General features: G+C 43.7%; 1 protein-coding gene across 12 annotated transcripts in view; it reads right to left on the reverse strand.

The window, feature by feature from the left end:
• Window positions 1-3,697: 3,697 nt before the first annotated feature.
• LOC103563538 (cell cycle control protein 50C-like) overlaps window positions 3,698-24,619 on the reverse strand; it is a 29,925-nt gene continuing 9,003 nt past the window's right edge. For 3 of the 12 annotated variants that reach the window (XM_070582094.1, XM_070582096.1, XM_070582097.1), the window contains exons 4-8: window positions 20,070-20,171; window positions 18,233-18,320; window positions 17,694-17,834; window positions 12,933-13,142; window positions 3,698-10,121 (exon numbers count right to left, since the gene is read on the reverse strand). In XM_070582094.1, coding sequence (XP_070438195.1) covers window positions 9,922-10,121; window positions 12,933-13,142; window positions 17,694-17,834; window positions 18,233-18,320; window positions 20,070-20,171 — 741 coding nt within the window. In that variant the 3' untranslated portion in view covers window positions 3,698-9,921. Of the gene's footprint in view, window positions 10,122-12,932; window positions 13,143-17,693; window positions 17,835-18,232; window positions 18,321-20,069; window positions 20,172-22,656; window positions 22,807-24,619 lie in introns of all 12 variants that reach the window. The other 9 variants (XM_070582091.1, XM_070582092.1, XM_070582093.1 and 6 more) reach the window with 5 other exon arrangements.

A 24,619-nucleotide genomic window follows, 5' to 3' on the forward strand; every position in this document is an offset into this window, starting at 1 on the left:
ACTGATGGTATCTGAGCTGGCTGGAAAGAGGTTGGGGAGTCAGAAACTCCTTCCTTATGCCGATCTGGTCCTGATGCTAGGATTTAACTATTATTTTCAGTTTAAAAGAGTCCAGTAGGTCTATATATTTTAATATATTCTTACAGAAGAGGAGAATTTTCCACAGCCTTTGAGTCTCTGGAAGCCAATAAGTCATGTTAAAAGAGGCCCAGATTATCTGTCTTCCTTCTTCTTAATGCCTCTGCAAGATCATGCATTACCTCATAGGATCGGTATGTGACAGATTCTATTTTGGGTCTTCTGACGACTCGTTCCTTTAGTCTTTCTTGAGAACCAGAGTTCAGAAGAATCTGTGCAACTGGAAGTCGCCCCCAGTCCCCTGGATCTTGCAGTTCTAGCTTCAAAGAGGTCAGTGTCTTCTTAAGGGCCATGTGGAGGCTCCAGTGTGTTCCCAGGAGAATGCATTCCTTGTGCTAAGAAGTTCTCTACAGAGCATCTTAGACAGAGTTCCGTTTGGAGATGTAGTGACATAAGATGTCTGTGGCTGAAGAACTTTTTGGGTGGTTAAATAATGGGACTGTTTCAGTGAACTCAATAAACCCTGGTTAATAACCCTCCCCATTGATATGGAGACTATTCATTTTCAATGAAACTAGCAAGACAGGAACTTGACACGACAAGCACGCTGTCCTGACTTGTTGGAAGAAACTGCAGAGGAAAGCCACAGGCATCATCGCTCCATCCTCTTTACTGATATTTGCCTTGTTCAAATGCTCAGCACACGTGTGAAAGCTGCTCACAAAAGCTTTTTGGTATATGCCATTCCAAATTCCAAGCACAGCACGCTGACCCTGAGATTTTGTTTTGTTGTGGTGGTAAAATATACATAACGTAAAATTTACCTTTTTAACCATTTTTAAGTGTACAAGTTCCATGTTTTGAAGTACATTTATATTGTTGTGCAACCATCGCCGCCATCCATCTCCAGAACTTCATCTTCCCAAAATGAAACTGTACCCATCAAACAATAACTTTTCCTTCCCTGCTCCCCCAGGGAGCAGCACCATCCTGGCAACCACCATTCTGCTTTCTGTGTCTGTGAGTTTGATGCCTCTAGGTGTCTCCTATAAGTGGAATCAAACAATATTTGTCCTTTTGGCTTATTTCATGTAGCATAATGTCTTCTGGGTTCATCCGTGTTGTAGCATGTATTAGAATGTTATTCCTTTTTAAGGCTCAGTGGTATACTTCTCTCTCTCTCTGTATATATACCACATTTTGTTTATCCATTCATCCATCAATGGACATTTGGGTGCTTCCACCTTTTGGCTATTGTGAATAATGCTGCTATGAACATGGGTGTGCAAATACCTGTTCAAGTTCCTGCTTTCAATTCTTTGGGTATATACCCAGAAGTGGAATTGCTGGATCATATTGTAATTCTATATTATTTTGAGAAGTCACCATACCATTTTCCACAGCAGCTGCACCATTTTACATTCCCACCAGCAATGGGTTCCACTTTCTTCACGTCCTTGTCAACACTTGTTATTTTCTGTTTTTTTATAATAACCATCCTAATGGCAGTGAAGTAGTATCTTATTGTGGTTTTGATTTAAATTTCCCTAGTGATTAGATAGATATTGAGTATGTTTTCATGTGTTTAGTGGCCATGTGTGTATCTTCTTTGGAGATGCCTATTCAAGTCCTTTGCTCATTTTAAATTCAGTTGTTTGTTTTTTAGTTCTTGAGTTATAGTTTTTAAAGATATATTTTTGATATTAATCCCTTATGAGATATATGATTTATGAATATTTTCTCCCATTGCAGAAGTTACCTTTTCAATCTGTTGATAGTGTCTTTTAATACACAAAAGTTCTTAATTTTGATGAAGTCCAATTAATCTATTTTTCTTTTCCTGCCTGTGCTTCTGCGTGTCATATCCAAAAAATAATTGCCAAATCCAATGTCATGAAGATTTTCTGCTATGTTTTCCTCTAAGAGTTTTATAGTTTTAGCTCTAACATCTAGGTCTTTGATCCATTTTGAGTTAATTTTTGTATATGGTGTAAAATAAGGGTCCAGCTTCAGTTTTTGCTTGTAGAGATCCGGTTTTACCAGCACTATTTGTTGAAAAGACTGTGCTTTCTCTAGTGAATGGTCGTGGCAACTTTGTTGAAAATCATTTGACCATGTATGTGAGGGTTTATTTCTGGATTCTCTGTTCTATTCCATTGATCTATATGTCTGACTTTATGCCAGTACCACACTGTTTTGATTGCCAGAGCATTGTAGTGAGTTTTGAAATCAGGAATGTGAGAGCTCCAACTATGCTCTTCTTTTTCAAGATTGTTTTGATTATTTTGGGTCCCTTGAGATTCCACATGAATTTTAGGAAGAATTTTTCTATTTCTGCAAAAAATGTTGTTGAGATTTTCATAGAGATTGCATTGAATATGTAGATCACTTTGGGTAGTACTGACATCTTATCAGTACTAAACCTTCTAATCCATGAACATGAGATGTCTTTCCATTTACTGGTGTCCTCTTTAATTTCTTTCAGCTACATTTTGTAGCTTTCAGTGTATGTCTTTCACTTCCTTGGTTAAATTTATTCCCAAGTATTTTATTCTTTTTGATGTTATTGTAAATTGAATTGTTTTCTTAAATCTCCTTTAGGATTGTTCATTGTTAGTGTTTAGAAATGCAACTGATTTTTGTGTGTTGATTTTGTATACTGCAACTTTGCTGAATTCTCTTATTAGTTCTAATAGGTTTTTATTTTTTTAAGATTGGCCCTGAGCTAACATCTGTTGCCATCTTTTTTTTTCTTCTTCTCCCCAAAACCCCCCAGTACCTAGTTGTATATTCTAGTTGTAGGTCCTTCTAGTTCTGCTATGTGGGACACTGCCTCAGCATGGCTTGGTGAGCAGTGCTAGGTCCATGCCCAGGATATGAACCGGCAAAACCCTGGGGCACTGATTGTGCAAACTTAACCACTCAGCCACAGGGCCAACCCAAGGTGGGTTTTTTTTGTGAAATCTTTAGAGTTCCCTACATGTAAGATCTTGTCACTTGTGAACAGAGATAATTTTACTTCTTCCTTTCCTATTTGCATGCCTTTTATTTCTTTTTCTTGCCTAATTGCTCTGGCTAGAACTTCTAGTATTATGTTGAACAGAAGTGATGAAAGTGGGCATCCTTGTCTTGTTCCTGATCTTAGAGGAAAAGCTTTCTGTCTTTCACCATTGAGTAAGATGTTAGCAGTGAGTTTTTCATTTATGGCCTTTAGTATGTCGAGGTAATTTATTTCTATTTGTAGTCTGTTGAGTGTTTTTATTATGAAAAGTGTTTGAATTTTGTCAAATGCTTTTTCTGCATCGATTGAGATCGTGGACCCTGAGATTTTGTAACCAGGGAAGTGGCTCTGAATCCCAGCCCAAAACATATTGTGAGAAGTCTCAGCAATTAGGAAACTACAGTTTTATTTCATGACACTCTGTTTTCTTCTGTACCTCTTAGTGGAGCCAACAGCTCTTGTCAATTGCAGCAATCATATCTAGACCTCCCCTTCCTTGACCTGGCTACAGTTTTTTAAGCCCAGCAATAGCGAACTATAGCATCCTCTTATTTCTTGCTAACAATAAGAAGAAAAAGTAAATCAGTTTGACTTATTAATGAATGACCGGCTGAGCCCTTTTTTACAGGATGAATTTATTTTTAATTTTTAAACTATCGTACAGTAAAATTGACTTTTTGGGGGAGTACAGTTCCTTGAATAAACACATATACAGATTCATGTAACTACCAGTACAATTAGGATACAGAACAGTTCCATTACCCTAAAAAACTCCTGCGTTCTATCCCTTTATTGTCACATCCGTCCCCTACGTTGAACTCCTGACAACCGCTAAGCGTCTTCCTCACTATAGTTTTATCTCTTTGAGAATGTCATGCATCATATAACACGTTATGTCAGTGAGTAGAAGCTTCAGTATAACTGATGACTTTGCTAACAACCATTCTGAGCAAGAGAACTGTCCTATACCATGAACTGGGTGCCATCATGGTAGGAAATCATAATCGTAGATTCATATGTTGTTGTATTGGCCTCATAACTTCGGTCTCTGAACTCCTATCAGTCTGTTGGGAAGAGTGTTAGCCAAATTACAAGGCTAATGGTTGAGGATTGGGATCAACTTTTTAGCAACTGGGTCACAAGAAACAATAGGAAGTGGTCATCTGTGGTTCATGGTCATTTTATGGACTGCTATGTTTTATCATCCACACTTGAAGGACAGTGAGGAGGAAATGTATGAAGCTGAAAACTATAGGTCTGTGCAAGAGATGATTGCCAACAGATTGTAAAGCAAATTATATTTTGCTTCCACTGCAGTGGCCAGTGAATCAATCTTCTGGTCTGTCAGGTGAAATGGAGTGAAATGGAAATACTCGGATTTTATATATTAGTATGCTTTTGACTGCAAGTAACAAGATACCAAGCCAAGAGTAATGGAAATAGCATGGGAGTTTCTTATCTCACAAAGAGGCCTCTAGAGGTAGGTGGTTCCAGGGCTGAACCAGTGTTGAGCTGAACTCAACAATGTCATAAAGACTCTGGTTCTTTCCATCCTCCATTCCACTGTCCTCAGTATGGAAAATTTTGGCCCTCAGATTTTTCACCTCTTGTTGCAAGATGGCTGGTGCAGCCCCAGGTATCATGTCCTCATACAAGTGGATTCATATGTAGGAAGCAGGGGGCAGGGATGGTGACATGAGAGCTTGTCTCACGTGTGCTTCTTTTTTGTCTTGGAGGAAAATGTTTTCCCAAATCCCCAAAAGAGACTTTTTCTTATGTCTCATAGTCAGAACTGGGTCCCACGGTTGTTCCTACCTGAAGGTAAAGTATGTAGTTAGCGTTTTAACATTTATCATGGGAAATGGGCTTTGACAGGAGGGAAGAGGGTAAGAGAAGTGACTCCTGGGGGTAACAGGTCTGCCCACTCTGAAGCTGTGAGGATTAAACACAGAAATGTGGAGAGGGCACGTCTACCAGGGAGACCATCTACCGTGGAAGGCGCGTCTACCTTGAAAGGTGTGTCTGCTGTGAAAGGCGCGTCTACGTGGAAGGTGCGTCTAGCGGGGAAGGCACGTCTCACTAGGTTGGGCACATAAAGGGCTCCATCCTCATTGCTTTGTTTCCTTTATCTTTCTCCCCTCAGATTTCCTTCCTCATTTTTCTGCTTTAGAAGAAGGATGGAAATCCAGAACTTTTGCTCAGTTCTCTAAACAAAGGCACAGCTTGTCTCTCCCTGGCCCTACGTTTTTGAGTTCTACAGCTCTAGTTTCCACAACCATTTGGAATCTCCCTGATTTCTCAAGAGAGTTCCTGACCTCAGACTGAGGAGTACGTTTTTATGGCCAGTCCATAGACATTATAAATGAGGAACTGAGAAATCTTTATAAACAAAAAAGAAAAAGTCAACAGGATCTAAGTTATTGTCACACTGTGCTTCAGTGGAGTGATGCTCTCTCCACAAAGGCAGCAGCAGGCGCCCTCTGGCTCTGTGACGCCACGAGATGCTTCTCGCCATCAGAGCGATGACTTCAGCTTTTCCATTCCAGCTTGTGGTGCAAATGAGTAAGGAACCTGGATCTGCTCTGGAAGCAGGACACGTGCTCCACACTACTCAGAAGAGGAAGATTCCTTACAAGATGGTATTTCACTCCCCAGACTTCAAGGACTTCCTTCATCTGTCAGAGTGGCTCTGCATCGTGTCATGGACCACCTCAGGATCACAATGAGGACACTGTACTGATCCTACGCAGCACAGGTTTTTTCCCTTAAATGAGCTCCTCTTCCTGCTGAGTCATTGCAGTTCAAATCTCCTAATCTCACCTCCTTCTCTAATCCTTTTACCTGATAGCTTTTTTAAGGGCAGAGATGGGGCAGGGTTAGAAGTAGAGATAAAAAAGGGGCCAGGGCTCACCCTAAAATGCATTTAACTAAGAAGTGCCAAAGACCTACACTGCAAACAGGTGAGAGGAGAACGCAGTTTTTAGAAACCTGGTAAGTAGCAGTAAAGACTTCAAGGGCCGCGCTCTCTCTGTCAAACCAAGGCTGAGTTAGCAAAAAGGCTGCGCCAGTCCTGATGGAGGGACCCGGGCGCAGCGCCTGAGTGGCTCCCAGGCTCTGAGAGGAGGAGTGGGCTCCCCTGTGTCGCACCCAGGGAGAAGCCAGGAGAAACCTGCTCTGCAGGCCTGCCACTCACAAACCTCCAGGGACAAAGATGCTGACAACGGCAGGCAGCAGCTCTGCAGGATGCTGCTGGACATACTGCAAAGGAACACCACCAGCAGCTGTCTGAAGCTGGTGTTCTTTTGTTACCATTTGGTTAGTAAGGCCTCTGTCTACCAAGAAACCAACCAGATGAAGCCAGCCTTCCTTGGGAAGGCCCTAGGGCAGCCAGGAAGGATGACGTGCTGTGTCCAAGTCGGGAGGGTTTCACCAACGCGAACACCTCCCTGTGCCCATTGTGGACTTCGGGGCTCTGGAGGGAGCACTCTCCCTTCAGACAGGGAGGCCACATGGACCCTAAGCAAATGGAGAGAATCCTACATAAGGCAAGTGTGGGGTTCACACTCAATCGCGCGGGCAAGTGCAAGTGTGTGGGCAGGACACAAAGGTCCGTGTGAGACGAGTCCCCCCAGAACAGGGGCCCCGGCTGGCTCATTCTGGTCTCCTTGGCACTGTGAATCTGTCACATGAGGTAGGGCCATAACTGGCAAATTTCAAATAAAGGTTAGCTCTACACTTTGATCCACCCATGATGTCATCCTACCCAATTTTATCGCTGCACCGAGGATACACACCTAAATGAAAGCACCTAAAACCCAGGGCAGTTTCCACACAGCCGCACTCACAGCTCTCACTCATTCTCATTTTCCTTCTTTGTCTCTCTTGATTTCACGCTCACCTTTTCTCTCTCCAGAACTGTTGCCAGGAGCCGGGGAAAGAGTAGAATAGCACCCGTTTTTCCAAGCCTTCATGAAAGCATACAAAAGCATGAGGATGCAGAATTAGAAAAGTGGAGGAAGAAGACCAAGACAGCGGGGTGGGAAGAGGCAGAAAACCGCAAGGCAGGGCTCACCACCGTGGGCTGGGCGAGCTGTGAGCGACCAGCGCTCTTGCCCGACCAGGACACGGAGGCCGGCTCCAGACTGCATCGCGGGGTAAACCGCCACGCTTGTCCACCGGTGGAGAACCAGGAGCTACCCATCTCCCTATTCTGTCACACATCCCGGCCACTTATTTTTCTTGAATGTGGATAAATTTATGTTTGTATATGTCCTTTCCATTGAGCCAACTCGAGCAGAAGGGGAAATGAGGTGGACTGTTTTGGAAAAGTCCGGATACTTGGTGAATGCAGATGCCTTCTGTATGGCCAATTTTATGTGTCAACTTGACTGGGCCGTGGTGCCCAGATATTTGGTCAAACATTATTCTGGATGTGTGTGTAAGGCTGTTTGGGGATGAGCTTTACCTTTAAATAGGTAGACTGAGTAAAACAGATTGTCGTCCCTAATGTGGGTGGGTCTCATCCAGTCAACTGATGGCCTGAATAGAACAAAGACTGACCTCCCCTGGGCAAGAGGGAATTCTCCAGCCGACAGACTTCCGGCCTCAGCCGGTTGTCCAGCAGCTGCCTTTTGGCGTCCGCTGCAACTCCTTCCCACTAGCCGCCCCCTCAGATTGTGCACGTGCCACGCCTTCACAACCAGTGAGCCAACTCCTTACCATAGACCTCTTTATACACACACAGCCTACTGCTTCTGTTTCTCTGCAGAACCCCGACTAATACAGCATCCTATGAGCTGACAGACAGGGTTGAGAGGTAACAAGTGTGTTCGTGCCTTTTTCCAATCAGCACTGTAACTGAGGCGTGTGGACTCTCGAGACTGTTCACACGTGAGCCCGGCTCCTTCCTAGCCCTCTGCCCTGGGCAGGTCCCTTAAGCTTGAGAAACAACATTTGCTCAGATGCCTGGAGCACTGCCAATCCTGGTGTAGGAGTATTCTAGTGCTCCTGTGACAAACCACCACACACTCAGTGCTCAAAGCATCAGTGTCGTCTTGTACAGTTCTGGAGGTCAGAAGTCTCACCTCAGAGGCTCAGCAGGGCTCCTGGAGGCTTCAGGGGAGGATCTGTCTCTCGTCCTTTTCAGCCTCTAGAGGCCGCCTGCATTCTTTGGATCATGGGCCCTTCCTTGCATCTCTCCAACCTCTGGCTCCCACTGCCACCTCTCCTACTCATCTGATGGCCTGCCTCTCTCTCCTAAGGGCCCTTGCAGTTACATTGGGCGCACTCAGGGAATCCAGAATAATCTCCCCATACCCATATCCTTGACTTAATCACATCTGCCAAGTCTCCTTTGACAGATGAGGTAACATTCACAGGTTCTGGGGATCAGGACAAGAGTGTGTTTGTAATGGGGCATTACTCAGCCTTCCACACCTGGTCACTAGAGGTCACTGGTTACAGATGGAAGGCGAGATAAGGGGAGGATCCAAGGTTTCAGAGCTGGTACTTGAAACCATTTTGCTTTTTTGGAAAAGTACTCGACTGTTTGGTGAATACAGAAAGATGCAACAAAGAAATGCTTTCGTGGGGCTGGCCTGGTGGTGTAGTGGTTGGGTTCACATGCTCTGCTTCGGCAGCCCAGGGTTTGTAGGTTCAGATCCTGGGTGTGGACCTACAAATCACTTGTCAACCCATGCTGTGGTGGCATCCTACATACAAAATAGAGGAGGATTGGCATAGATGTTAGCTCAGGGCCAATCTTCCTCACCAAACAAACAAAATTCTCAGGTGATTCCAATTGCAGCTTGTGACTTAGTGACCTAAGTTCTAAAAAAAAAAAAAAAAAAAATGCTTTCTTGGCTTCTAAAGAGACAAATACGTGTTGGTGCTGTATTTTTCTTTAACAAGGAAAATTCTGCTCCTGGAGTCATCACAGACTAAAGCTTTACCTCACAAAATAAAATAATATACACGTATTTTTTAAAGGTATAATATTCTGCCCTGGTACTCATGGCTGTGGGGCCTGGTGTCCTGGCAGCGCTGCTGAGTGCTTCCTTCAGGCTTCTGTACCTGACCTCTGACCTCGAGCAGGAATTCAGATCTTTTACGGTGGACCCTGAGATGCTCCCTCAACACACATAATTCAGGCATCATAAATCCATGTCATCATTTGCATTCTGGAATATGCCATCCCAATATAAGTCCTAGAGCTGTCGTGCGCCCTCAAATGCTGAGGACAGTTTTTAAGGGAATCAGTCATTTTCAGTGCTTCCCTCTTGGTTACATGGATAACTCTAGGGACCTTTCTGGCCTTTCTTTTTGATGTATTGCTGTATTTTGGGTGCTCAGGGCACAGCCATAACCTTTGCTTGGTTTACTATTAGCAGAGAGAACTTGGTTTTGACTCCATAGAAAGAAGGGAACATTGAATAAATCAGTTTTCAAAAATCATCCTAATTGCTCAATTCAGTGCTCAACAATTGCTGGGAAGTCTAGAATAATTTCAACCTACCAGTGAAGACTCATGGTCTGAGTCTGACTGACGGTTAGAAGGACTCACTTGATCCTGGGGGCGCCAGGCTTCCTTCCTTACTCTCAGCTTGTGACGGGATGGCACTCTCCTAGCGTTCACCCACTTCAGGCACAAGGGCTTCAAACGAAGGCCCAAGACTTGGTTTTGAGCTCAAAGATGATTTATCTTCCCCATTCCGAGGACACTTCAATACATTATCCTTTTCCTCCCCTCCCCCAGCTCCTCCTCCCCCTCCCGTCCCCTCCTTTCATCAGAGATCCTTGGGTCTTTACTTCACTGTCCATTTCTGTGTTTTCTGCTTTTCTTCTTAAAGCTTGACTTTATCGTCGGGGGAAAAACGTTTTCCTTTCAGCTTCAAGTGAACTGCCATCATGGAAAAGGCGGCCAACCATGTCATGGCTCCTGTCACTGTGTAGGCGAGACCTAAGAAAAGGCTGTGGCCTCCACTCCATGTCAGGGTGGAAAGAACAACTGATTTTTCTCCTTGGAACCTGGTTACTGGAAAGTCTAAGAAAAGAAGACCTGTTAAGGATCTGTCTCGGCACTTCTCAGCTCTACCACTGTGTATCCTAAATACTTTAGTTTGAACCATATAAAATTGCCATTTTTCTTGGTAAAAAAATGGTTGAATATTCCATTTCATATGTTCTAATCTTTACCAAGCAGTACTGCGTATCTTTCTGGAATGAAATTAATTAAAAACAAGCCTTCCTTCTACATAGTTGTAATCTATGAAAGAGACTCTGACACAGATCTGAATGATTTACAGACAACTAAATAATGAACAAATATATTTAATTTCCTTTGCCAAACCCAAGGAAGTGAAAAGAATATAGACAGATTTTCTAGAGAACCTACATTTTTGTTTGTGAATCAGGAGACCCAGGGTAGGCTAAAAGGCCTTCACAGGCTAAGATTTGAATTCCTGCCCCAGGGAAAATTCAAGAGGAGTGAAGAACAAAAAAATAATGAGATAGGTGGCAAAACATTTTTAGTGGGAAAACTAAAGGTGGTGCCTTCACTTGGGTTTTGAAAAGGCCAGCGTCCCTCACTGCTGGGGAGAAAGTGTTTGAAGTGGGTTTGCTATCGTTAGCATTTGAATGATGTCATTTTGATTATGCATGTGGCCTGAGGTTGTTAAACATCTGGAGCCTTTTGTAAACCAAACTAATAAACAAATAAAGGCTTCTCATAGCAACGGCACAGGACAGCGGCATTTCCCAGCAAAGCACTTAAAAGGCCTCAAATCCTTGGCAACATGCTATTTAAAGGCACAGGGAAACTTGTTAGGAAACTAGTTCTCTCTCTTTTACATCAGAATTCCTCATTGTCACCAGGTCCTTGGGTGTCACCACAACTCATCTGCCTGGCTGTTTTCTCCCACCCTCGGTTCCATTAAGAGGGTCTTTTCCTCACACAAAGAGCATCTCTTCTCCCTTAGAAGTGGTAGGCGGTTTCTGCAGCTCAGCTTAGCTCTTCTCCTTGTGTCTCAGCCAGGCCATGAGGCGGGCTGGGTAATACTCACACCAGGCTCAACCCAGGGGAGCAAGGTCACGACTGAAGCTCAGGACCGAGCTTCTGATGGAAGATTTAGACTGGAGAGTCACCATTCAAATGTGACTGTGAAAGAAGTCACCTAAGGAGAGGCTGTCTCCAGGGGAGAAATGGAGGGTCTCCTTTGTCTGGAACACGGACTCCCTTCCTCTCTCCCTCAGCCCCAAACTCACTGTCCTGCCTTGTGAAGGCAGCAGTACATGACGGGTTTTTCCTGTTCCCTGATCGCAGCTATAACTGCTTTACTGGCACAGCAATCACAGACACAGCTGACGGGATCAGAAGGTCCAACTTGAGAGAGGACTGTCAAGCAACTTTCAATCCCAAATGTTTCTGGGGGGAGAGAGAGGGTTGCTGAAATCCCATTTAGAAGCCAATATTCTATGGCTCACTCTTTCATCTGTACTTATAATGCTATATAAGAGAGACCAATCTGTGGCTTTCATTTTCATAGAACAGAATTAGAGACCGTGCTAAAGGAGTGACCTGAAGAGAAACTGTACTCCTGGTCAGTAAACAAAAGAAGGCAACTAGCTGAGAGGTAGAGATGGTGCCACATCACAGGACCATCTCTGACTGAGGCACATCTCTGCTCCCCCGTCGGGATGCAGGTGTCCACACTCTAGTCTAGGATGGAAAGATGGAGTAGGGAACTGGAACACACGAGTCACTAACCTACCCCCAGGAGCTTCTGGTTCAAGCTCCTGAGAGGTAAAGAAACTCATGAGGTTGACACTTCCGTGTAAAGATCCTCTGGCTTGCTGGGGGTCCCATGAACAACTCCTGGCCAGTGGCTCTGAGATGCCTGGGGGGCGCTGATGCCTAATCAGGATGATGTCTCAAAGCTGTGTTCCAGCACTGGAAAGATCCTGCCTCCAAAAGAATTCTGCCTCGGGGAGAATTAGGAAGAGATTTTAAAATTAAGTCTGAAGACGAGACTTTGCGTAAACTGTGTTTAAATACATAACTTCTTAAAGATAGTGTTTGGTGCCATTTTGAAGTCCTTTTTGTTTTTAAATCACGAGTTACATTTGTACTTTTAGGTTTGGTGAAAAATTGGGACTCTCCTACAAAGGCATCCTCCTAACTTGGACCGGATGTCCGTAACCCGGACACTGACTCCTGCCAGCTGGCTTTGCATCCTTGGCGAGAGAGGGAAGGACCCAGAGTCCTCAGCGCGGCCTCAGAGCACTCCTCACCGGGGGCACGCCTCACTGGGAGCACTCCTCACGGGGGGCGGGGAGGACGGGTGTGAGGGGCACCTGCCCTCTGGGCCAGAGCTCTTTGGGCCGGCATCCTTCCGCTGAGCATAAAAGGTTCTACAGTCTCTCTCGGTTTAGTTATTTTTAGTCTCTATCACGAATTTACTTCTTATGAAACCTCTATTTCCGTGGTCCTCCATTTCATTCCATCCCATATGGCAGTCTTCTCCTCGCTGTTTCAGATCTCTCGGCACAGGGTTATTTATCTCTCATGGGGGAGAGAAACAGTCCTCTATTTATTCATACCTACTTACCGATATTAACTTAACTGTTATTCCTAAAAAGACGGTACACATTTGATGGTACAAAGTGGAGACACACAGCTATATGGTGATGGACTGACGCTGCTACCTGTAGGAGAACTCTGTATTTCTTTTATATATGTATAGAGAGAAATTTGATCGGAGAATAGAAAAGTATAGTGAAATAATTCAAGGACCAGTATGCAGATGGACACTGATTTTCCTTCAGCCCCAGAAAGAAAAGCAGTATAAAAGGATACTGTAGCTTACGTTGAAACTATAATTACCAGCGGGCAAACCTTCAATAAAATGCTGTGTTCGACTGAGTCGACGGTACAGCTTTTTGAAAGTGGGGAAGGCAGCCGTCCGCATCCACACGATGAAGTCGTCGTTAAGGAAGCCGTTGTTTCCTGGATCGTTTTCATCCAGCTCATAGACAGGCTTAGGCCAGGATGGGGGCTTAGTGGTTCCTGTGGGAAGAAAATAATGCATGTGGTTGAGAAAAATTGTCTACCCTCTTCAGTTTTTCTTAGAATGTAGAGAATGAAATAACTTTTGCATTCTTGAGGAAAGAGAATAGAAATTAGACTTAAAAAAAAAATGTGTGTGAGCTACCTGAGTATGCAATCATGAAAAATAATGGTTATAAAGACTCTAAGGAAACATGGGGGGAAATGCTGATGACATTTTCATAGGGTTAAAAAATAGAGCAGAAATCAAATTACATGTCTATCATGTGTTCAACTATGTTAAATGCATATAAAGCATTGAAAAAATAGGTAGAGGAAAACGATAATAGTGCTTGTATTCAGTAATAGCATCTTAGGGGGTGACTTTATTTTCTTTAACTTCACTGATCATCTAAAGAGAGCAAACTAAAAGAAGACACCATTTCATCTAAAAGTTGGTTACTATTTATTTAAAGAAAAAAGAATGACAGCTATCGATGAGGCAGTGGCCATGAGAACTCATGCAGAGCAGGTGGATGTGTGGATTAACAGCATCTCTGACAATCTAGGAACATGCATCAAAAGCTTTAATATATTTCGGCTCAGAAATTCAACTTCTAGGAATTTAGTCTAAGGAAATAATCACAGAAGTACGTGGAGATTGTGTTACACATCTTCTCCACAGCACTGTGCCTGAGTGCGCAAAGTTGGAAGCAAGGAGAGGAACTGGTATGTGGCGGGAGGTGGAGAACAAGGTGTTGCAAGCGTGTTCCAAAGCCAGGAAGCCTGGGGGTGTGGGTGCTGTCAGACACTTGGAGCACCGGGTGGAGGGCCATTGCGGCAGAGGGATCTGCCGAGTGTATTCCTGTCCTTTACCGCCGTCTCCAACTACGCAGCAGACTCTTGAGGACAGTGTCTTCCTCATCTTTTTGCACACAGTAGGTATTCAATAAATACGTGACAAAGCGATGAGGATTCCAATTAAAGCTGGCAGGAGTTGATGATAAAAACCATATTGAATTTTAAAGAGCTAGACAACAAGAGGAAATTGTTTAATGAAGTTTTTACTTCCACAAAACTGGTCCTGTTATTGGTAGGATTCAAAATGCTAAATAGGGAACCATTCTTTCTCAACTCTGACCACTGACTAAACTGTTTTTCCAGCAAGAAACCCACTCCTGTTTTCTAAGCATGGGCTGAGTTTGGCTGGAGTCATCCTCTGAAGGATGTTTCTATACTTAATAATTCCTCTGTGAATAATCCTTTGGTGGAGAAACGTCCTCTGCGAAGTCTGTGTTGTGGCACTCACCCATTTCGGCCCTTCCCAAGATCTCAGTCTCTGTTGCTAGAAGAATTTTGATAAAAATTGCAATTGCCTTTGGTCCCTGCACTGTGGAGCTTACCTCTCTCTACTTTAGCCAGAGCTCGTGCCCCAAGGCAAGGTGTCCCCTGGGCCAGTGACATCCAGTCACCCAGGGAGCTTGTTAAAAATGCAAGCTTCAGCATGCCCTCCCTACTAACCCTCAATCCCACCCCATCCCACGTCAGCAGAGAGTAGACGAAATATGGTCTAAGAGGCACCAGCTTCCTTCATCTTCCGAGTTCAGCTGGGTTGTGCGTATTCATCCACTCACTCAACAATAGGCATGTGTTGATTGCTCACTATCTATCAAGCACCAGGGATACGAAACTGCACAAGACCCAATCCCTTCCCTCAAGGAACTCAGAGACTGAAGTGGGGGCGACAGGTGTTTACACAGATGACTGCAGGCTAATTGTGAACTCTTACAACAGAGGTAAGAACAAAGTGCAGTGGGAGAGGGGAGAAAGCCAAGGACTCTGTGTCACCGGCCTGTGGTTATGTGCTAAGACAAAGCAACACAAGGTTAGCTGTGAAGGGCTAAAAAATGGCACATGTACGTTTAATGTAAAATTAAGTGCAGTTTCTCAAGGAAGTTGATGAATGTGATACTTGCAATGTTGGTTGACATTTACCCCCTATCATGGGAACCATTATGATATGATGCTAATGACCATGTGAAAATCATAAGACATAAATCTGCTGAGGAAATCAGAAATTGCCTCAAAAGTTTGTGGTTATTTTTAAAAGAGTGTATCCAAAGATGATGCTTTACCTTGTGTAGCTACAGAAGGTCCATTGATCATTATGTGAGCACAACTTTTCATTTAGATCAAATGAGTTTCCTTCTATTCACTTTTCTATTAGACAATTTTTTTTTTTTGTAACCAAAGGAAAGCTTTAATGTGTTGGCTCCATGAGCACAAAAGGAATTTTGTAAACAGTTAAATGAGGCCAGTTTATATCAGTGTCTTCAGATGCTTCAAATAGAAAAATCACATAAGTTAATCAGAATAATGGCTTGATTTTTGGGGTTTGATTCTTCCTGGAATCAAAGCAAAGCTTTTTGATATTCAATTTTGGAAGATAAAACCTCTAGCATTATTATAAATATTACTATAAATTCAGCTAAAAAAATTCAGCAATTGGGACCGGCCCGCTGGCACAGTGGTTAAGTTCGTGTGCTCCACTTCAGCGGCCCGGGGTTCACGAGTTCAGATCCCAGGAGACGACATATATACTGCTGTTAAGCCATGCTGTGGCAGATGTCCCAGATATAAAGTACAGGAAGGTGGGCATGGATGTTAGCTCAGGGCCAATCTTCCTCAGCAAAAAGGGGAGGATTGGTGGCAGATGTTAGCTCAGGGCTAATCTTCCTCAAAAAAAAAAAAATTCAACAATCAAGTGTCCAGTTTTGGTTTTGTACGGATAACATAAATGCAAATTTGGTGGAGCACAGCATCAGGGTACAGATAATGTTCTTAGTAAACTGAGAAATTTACAGAGAAATGTACTTAAAGTTGGTTGTGGTACATACATAATTCACAATTGTATCTAAGCAAGCTACAATATTTTATTAATCAGAAGAAGAGCTGTAGTTGTGCAAATTTAAATATTTTTGTATATTCCCAGAGAAACTGAACTGCACAATTTTTACAACAACATGGATGCTAAAGAAATGCTTCAGCATAGCAGTCTACGTTGTCTGTCTTTGTCACAGATCATCAACCAGAATTTTAGAAATATCTGAGCCTTTCAAGAACTATCTTGTATATCAAATGATACATCCTACAATGATCCTGAACTTTTTTGGTAAATTATCTGTCTAACTTTGGTTGAATTTTGTTTAAAATAGTTGAATTTTTTTTTTTTTTGAGGAAGATTAGCCCTGAGCTAACATCTGCCACCAATCCTCCTCTTTTTGCTGAGGAAGACTGGCCCTGAGCTAACATCCGTGCCCACCTTCCTCTACTTTATATGTGGGACGCCCACCACAGCCTGGCCTGACAAGCTGTGCCATGTCCACACCCCAGATACAAACCAGTGATTCCTGGGGCCACCGAAGCGGAACGTGCGAACTTAACCACTGCGCCACCGGGCCGGCCCCTAGTTGAAAAATTTTAAACAAACTATCTGAAATACAGAATGCCAAAAAAACTTTAGTTTTTGAAGATTTAATGAATTGTAATTACTGAAAACAAAGCTTTTAAACAAGAAGACATTGAAATTTACCCCTATAAAAGCAAGGGAGTAAGCGAACAGACTATATAATGAGAGTTCAAAATGTGAACATTTAATTTTTAAATTCTATAATTATGCTTTGGAATATCTCAACTTATGTGAAAACTCTTTTGATGGAGCTCCTATTTTTAAAGGGATAAAATTTTCTTCTCTACCAGAATTAAATGATATCAAGAAGATCTAAGATTCTGTAGCATCTAAATTTAGGAACACATTCAAAAGAATCATAAATAAGAAACTGTGAAGTCAAAAAGACAATGCCTATAAAAACACTTGGGTTACAATACTAGCATATTTCAATATTAAAAAAATGTAAAATGAGAATATCTTCCATTGAGTAAAATTCGCTGTGAGCATGACAGGTATCTCAGCACCTATAGATATTTCCTCAAATGAAAAAAACCATTAAGGTCAGAAGAGAAGATCGATTAAAGGTGTCAACATGGGGCCCGCCCGGTGGTGCAGCAGTTAAGTGCACACATTCCGCTTCGGCTGCCCGGGGTTCATGGGTTTGGATCCCAGGTACGGACATGGTACCGCTTGGCAAGCCATGCTGTGGTAGGCGTCCCACATATACAGTAGAGGAAGATGGGCATGGATGTTAGCTCGGGGCCAGGCTTCCTCAGCAAAAAAGAGAGGACTGGCAGTAGTTAGCTCAGGGCTAATCTTCCTCAAAAAAAAAAAAAGTGCGCCAGTTTGGTTGATAAAATTACATGGTCACCCTAATTAGAGATGAAGCAACATGTTCTTAAAACAGTGCCTTTTTCCTAATGGTAAGTTGGAAGGAACCAGGGCACCAATCATTCATGCTTCTGATAAGTATGTGGTGGAGGCGTCCATAGGCAGGGCAAGTTAGAACAAAAAGGAGGTCGACCAAGAACGAAAGACGGAGGAACCCTAAACACCTCCCCACACATAAAACCAAAGTTCCATAAACAGGTGAGAACATTGACCTGATACACGGATCTCACCTGCAAACGCACTAGAAAGATTACTGGAACTTGGATTCCGGAACTTGATATACTTATCTGTCCACCACGTAATCCCACTCCTTAGCATGGGGACTTGGATGTGCACAGATGAATTAAGCTTGTATGAAAGAATAATGGTGTCTGCAGGGAAAGTAAAAATTGTGTTACAGATGCATGCAAGCATTTCTGCTACCCTTTAAAGTGCAGAACCAGACAGAGCTGAAAAATAAACCAGGGTCTTAGCGGACTCTCAACACACCTCCCATGCCACAGATGCTGGAATCACAGGACTATTCTTTTTCTTGCCAAGCCCCCAATTATTGAAAAATATTTTAAGCTCCACTTAACTCACGTTCCTTAACTACTTCAAATCTCTAGTAAGGGAGAACTTATTTGCAAATAAAATACTGTAAGTGAGTGGATGATATATACGGAATTTTTTTTAAACTGCCACTGAGCTGCAGAGGGGACCTTCTGGACATTTAGGCTGTTAGACACTTATGAAAGAGTACACGATGGAGATAGGAGAAGTCACCTACCATTGAAGAGGCTGTTGGCAATAGCACCACATGGAGCAATGGGGGTTCCATCGTGGGACTTGCTGAATGGAGCACATGTTTCAACATCCTGGATGCAAGATGATAGAGGAATGAGAAGTGCTTTTGGTAAACTCTCTTAGAACGTTGAAAGTGAGAGCACTGGCAATGTAAATCAACCCACAGTGATGTGCTGGCACAGAGCAAGGTTAGGGACTGCTGCCTGTTTGTCCCAGGCTTCTGGCTTACTCAGACTAGGAATTTCTGTGTTTTGGAGATGTGTGTGTATATGTGTAGATTTTTTCCCTCATTAACAATGCATTACATACCAAATATGTCTGCAGGAAGGACCTGTACCTTGCTGGTTGTGATAAATATCACACTAAGCCTACACGGGAATACTTTTTTTTTTTTGCTGGGAAAGATTCACCCTGAGGTAACATCTGTTGCTAATCTTCCTCTCTCTCTTTTTTTTTTTGAGGAAGATTAGCCCTGAGCTAACACCTGCCACCAATCCTCCTCTTTTTGCTGAGGAAGATTAGCCCTGAGCTAACATCTGTGTCCATCTTCCTCTACTTTATATGTGGGATGCCTGCCACAGCATGGCTTGACAAGTGGTGCCCCATCCGCACCCGGGATCCGAACCGGCGAACCACGGACTGCGGAAGCGGAACGTGTGAACTTAACTGCTGTGCCACTGCGCCAGCCCCCTCTCTCTATTTTTTTCCTCCCCAAAACCCCAGTACATAGCTGTATATTCTAGTTGTATGTCCTTCTAGTCCTTCTCTGTGAGCCGCCACAGCATGGCTACTGACAGATGAGTGGTGGTTCTGTGCCCAGGGACTGAACCTTGCCTGCTGAAGGAGAATGCGCCCAAATTTAACCACGAGGCCAGCAGGGCTTGCTCTGGAATACATTTTTAAAAACTTTTTTTGTTTGTTTTTGAAGTGTAACATATTCCAAAATGTATACAGATTGAGGGTCTTCAGCTAGATGCCTTATCACAGAGGATCCACACACCAAATTACCAGGATATATTTTTAAAAGGGTGCTTGCTAAAAATCACTTGATTACCACTTCATATACTGATGTCAGTACGGAAAAGGTTTCTTTCTAGCTTTTCTTGCTAGCACGCTGAGTATCATCTATCAAGAGTAAAATTTTGGGCCAGCCCGGTGGCGCAGTGGTTAATTTTGCACATTCCGCTTCTCTGTGGCCCAGGGTTTGCCGGTTTGGATCCTGGGTGTGGACATGGCACCGCTTGGCAAAAGCCATGCTGTGGTAGGCGTCCCACGTATAAAGTAGAGGAAGATGGGACGGATGTTAGCTCAGGGCCAGTCTTCCTCAGCAAAAAGAGGAGGATTGGCAGTAGTTAGCTCAGGGCTAATTTTCCTCAAAAAAAAAAAAAGTAAAATTTTGTATTCCTAGTTCTGAAAGAGTATTTAATTAAACCAAAAGCTTTTTATTTATTCAATCAAGTAGAGACCAATTTTCTTCAACTTGGCTGGACTGAAGGCCCCAATTACAGGAAGGACACTGGTAGACACAGTGAGCCAGACTGAAACCAGCCGCTCAAGGTCCCACTCTAAATGGTTGGAGCATGAAAAGGTCACCTCTCACCTGGACGAGATTGACCTTACTGCTCTGAAGAGGGAAAGTGGTCCTTCTGAACAGCAGTCATCCTGAACACCAGCCCCTCAGTTTATGCAAGGATGAAATGCACATTTCTGTCTTGTAAAACCTTAGCTTTTGAATTTATTTTTCATACCATCTTTTAGACTGAAAGGTCCACCTGGTTTAATAAAAAAGGAGTATTATACCAAATGAAATAGAGCCTTACCTTTACATCTGTACCCAACAGCTGGCTATTACTTCTGGATAGAAGATATCCATGGAGGTTCTGATAGAAGCCATACAATTTGTAGTACATATAAACATTACCCTGTATGGGAGAAAAGCAGACAGTAAGAAGAGAGTAAGGAAAACTAACTGGAATATTAATAAGAATGGACAGGATTTTTTAAATATAAAAAGTAGATGAGAACGGAAAGTTTCTTTATATCAAATAGAAACCCAAGAAATGATTATTAAAAATTACATGTAGAAAAGCCCTATTCTACACAGAATTATTAAAATGATGAAATAACTTATTTTTAATGTTTTTGTAAGTGCTACCGCACTCCTGCTTTGAAAATTTTTTATAATCAGGCTTTGTATTTCTCAATACGTAAAGTTTGATTTTACAAATAGTGCTATTTCCTAGCAAAACTAGGAAAATTGCTTTGCCTAGGGGTTGTAGTAGGCATCAAAAGTCATGCGCTCTCAAAGCAAATCCATGACACCTCATTCAAAACTGGAGCCATTGAGCACCTCGGTGCTTGTGCACACTGGACATGGGAAAGGAACGAGACCAGCTCCCCGTAGTCCAGCTCCAGGTGTTTCATCTTTCGTCCCTAGGACCTAGCATGGCCTGACACACAGTACCTGCTCAAGAAATGGTGAGCCATTTGTTATGGACAAAAAGATGGAATAATTCACTGATCCCAAAGAAGGGTGATTTTCACATTAGCAATAAGTGGTCCTGTTGCCATGAGAGATACGCCTTTTCCTGTATACTGTTGTATGAGGCTGCCAATTACAGGCTACCATCGCACTCCTACCCTTATGGTGACATAACAAGGCCCTGGAAATTCTCCAGGCAGACTTGATACAGGTTTTGCTAACAGCACATATGATGCAAATAGAAATGTCTGACGTAGCTGTTTATAATTAATATACTACCTACCTCCAAAATAATGAAGGCCTGAGTCCAAGAATATGAAGGCCTAACTTTTATTAAGTGCCTCCTATATGTTAGGTGCTATCTTCAGTGCTAGAAATATGTAAGTATTCCTTTTCAACTCCCCAAGTCGACTGATCTTCTTACACTATCCAAAGCCAGCATTTTGGAAAGGCTTTGGCTTCTCCCTAAGGACATTTAAGAGCATGAGTATGGAAAATAGGAGCTGGAAATAAAGGTCATGGTACGAGCGGCCAGTTATGGAAACCAACAAAGGCTGAAGAGATGAGACCCCTGTGAGAGAACCGTCTCTGGAACACTGAGAAGGGGAGATGCTGGGCTGTGACAAAGAGGCAGGCTGCAGAAGGCGAGGGTATGAAAGCCCACAAGCCGGGCGTGGCCACACGACTGATTACACATCCTCACCCACAGAGGGAAGCTCTACTGTTGACCCATAACTATAGAAAATAGCAAATCCACAGAACAGAATTTATCACACATTTTCTCAGAAGCTAAAAAGAGAACTTTACTTACCCACAGTTACCTAGACATATAAATGACAATAAACAGGCAGAGACTACTCCCTACCCCATGGACTGGGGTGTTTTAATAACCTCTTTTCAATGATTCTTTGTCCAAGATCTGGCCTAACAAGTCATCTTTCTGATGACTCCTGGAGGCACAGCGCGCTTTGTGGTTCTGCTCTCTCTCCAGTCAGTGGCACTTTGTGCAGGATTCCATGCCAAGGGCAGATCTCGCCTGGACTCGTCGTCCAGGTGTGTAACGTGCGCCTGCCTGTGAGTCCAAGGCCCTGTGGCTGCCTTGAGCAGTTGGTTGGATTTTTACAAGGAAGCCTTTGCCTGAAAGGAATGGTTAGCAGCTGGTAACACTTCAATTGCCTTTAGGGTTTCAAAGGACACAGACAGATGGGAGCGGAAGCCCATTAAGGTTTTATCTTTTGGATTTTTTCCTTAAAAATTGAAGCACTCTGAGCCTCCAAAAGAGAACCAACCCTGCTGACACCTTGATTTCAGACTTCTGACTTCCAGAACTGTGAGAGAATCCATTTCTGTTGTTTTAAGCCACACTAACTTTTGCTTTGGGGGGCAGCACGGTGAGACGGGGAAGGCAGGAAAGGGCACGGCTGCGGAGGACTAGAATTTTGACCTACAGTGAAAGAACACACACATAAGACTTCCCCCACCGACTTTATCTAGATTTCACTTATGACCCAAGTACAACTCAGTAACTGCCCTATAATTTATAACTGACTCACCCAGATACAAGGATGAGAGCTAGCCATAATCAAACAGATGTATTCAGAATAGTTCTGATGCCAGGACGCATTTGTCTGGGATCAAAGGGGAATAACAAAGAGACACAGAAATTCAGAGCTACCTAGAACATGAAGCCATGTAATTGAGCACTTTCTCTTTCCTCTCTTCATTTAATCTTTCAGCAAACAATTTCTGAGCATCTACCAGGTAAAATATACTGTGCTGTGCACTGTGGAGGAAGCAAAGATTCATATGTCCATTCAGTAAACATTACTTGAGCACCTATGGTGTGTCAGGCATTGTTGTAGGTCTTGGGCTACAACAGTGAGAGACAGACAATAAATAATAGATATAGCAAACCCGTAACTTACATAGTACATTAGAAGGTGATAAGTACCATGGAAAAACTGAAATTCCAGCAGGTCACCAGGATCAGGAGTGCAGGGTGGGTGAGCAGACAGGTTGTAGCATGACATAGGATGGCCAGTGCAGGCCTTACTGAGGTAGGAATGAGCCAAGACCTGAAGGAGGTAAGGGAGTTACCCAGGTGGTTATCAGGAATAGGGAGCAAGGCAAGAGAATGCCTGACTTGTTGAGGAATGGGGAGTCCAGTGTGGCAGGAGTGAGGGTGAGGGGAAGAGAGCGGAGGGGTCAGGTCAGAGAGGAGATGAGCCAGATCCTGTAAGGCTTTGTAAGGACTTAGGCTTTTTCACTGAGTGGAAAGAGGGGCCGTTGCAAGAATTTTTTGAGCAAAGGAATGACATGATATGACTTATTCTGCAAGAAGTTCACTGTGGCTGCTCTGTTGAGACACGGATATGAGCAGGGCGGCCTGACAGGATCCAGGTGAGAGGTGAAGGTGGCTTGGAGCTGAGCAGTATCAAAAGAGGTGGGAGAAGTGGGCAGACTGGTATATTTTGAAGGTAGAGCCAACAGGATGGATTGGATGTGAGCTGCGAGAGAATGAAAGGAGTCAAGAATGACTCCTAGGCTTTTGGCTGGAGCACCAGAAGTATGGACCTGTTTCAGCTGAGATTGAGAAGTCTGCAGGTGGAATAGGGTTTTCTCGGGGAGCGGGTGGCAAGCGGGAGGAGCGGATATCAGAAGCTTAGTTTTGGAAACGTTGAGCTTCAGATATCTATTAGACATCCAAGTGGTGACATGAGGAAGGCAGTTGGAAATTCAACTGTAGATACTGGAAGAGCGGTTTGGGCTGGAGATATAAAACAGACTGTTGTCAAGAGACGGCATTGAAAGCCAGCGGGGAGACGACATTTCCAAGGAAGGGAGTGTATACAGAGAGGAGAAGAAGACCGAACACTAAAGCCCTGTGGATCTCAACATAAAGAGTTTGGGGAGAAGAGGAGGAACAGCACAGGAACCAAAGAAGGGCAGCCAGAGAACTAGAAGAAATCCAGGAGAGTGTGACTCCTGAGAGGCAGAGAAGAAAGCGTGTCATGGAGGAGGGGTGACCACCCACGGGTAGTGAGTAACAAGGCACGAAGCACTGACTGCTGGATTTATCCATGTGGAAGCCATTGGTTTCCTCGCAATGTCACTGAGTGTTGGGGGCAAAACATGACTGGAGTGGGTTTAAGAGAATGAGAAGAGAGGAACTGGAAATAGCCAAGATAGACAACTCTTTTGAGGAGTTTTCCTGCTAATGGGAGGAAAGAAATGGGCAAATAGCTTGCAGGGAAATTGGGAGAATAGAAGAGCGTTTTTTTTTTTTTTTTTTAGATAAGTGAAATAATATGTTTGTATGCTGGTAGGAATGATCCAGTAGAGAGAAAAGTTGATGACATAGGGAGGCGAGAACGGCTGAGTTAAGCCCTTATAAAGGCAAGAAAGATGGCATCTATGCACAAGTGGAGAGACAAGCCTTCAGACAGGAGCGTGGATAGCTCACCGATGGGAACAGGCGGGAAGGTGGAGTGTGTCATGCAGATCCTTTGGGTGGGTGTGGAGTGGCACGTGAAGCATGGTCCCCGTCCTCAGGGAGGCTCCTAGAAGTGAAGAAATGAGTCTACACACAGGATATCACACTAGTGACTGTAAGTCCATCAGAAGCGTGGCACAGCACTCCCAGACATGAACGTGGGCAAATTCCTGCTGGAGACTTGAGTGAAAAGGAGGCCCAAGGAATGGCTGGGGCAGTGGGGGCTTACCACGAGTGAGCTCTCACAGGAGGCCCTGAGCAGGCAGACACTAGGTGAAGGAGCAGCAGGAACACAGCGGGTCGCATCACGAGAAAGCAAGTGGCCAGCTTGGCAGGAGGACAAGGTCTCTCCCAGCACAAGGAGAGAGAGATGAAGAGGTAGCTGGGCCTCAGGT

Source organism: Equus przewalskii, chromosome 18, assembly GCF_037783145.1.
Source record: "Equus przewalskii isolate Varuska chromosome 18, EquPr2, whole genome shotgun sequence".
Taxonomy (NCBI): Eukaryota; Metazoa; Chordata; class Mammalia; order Perissodactyla; family Equidae; genus Equus; species Equus przewalskii.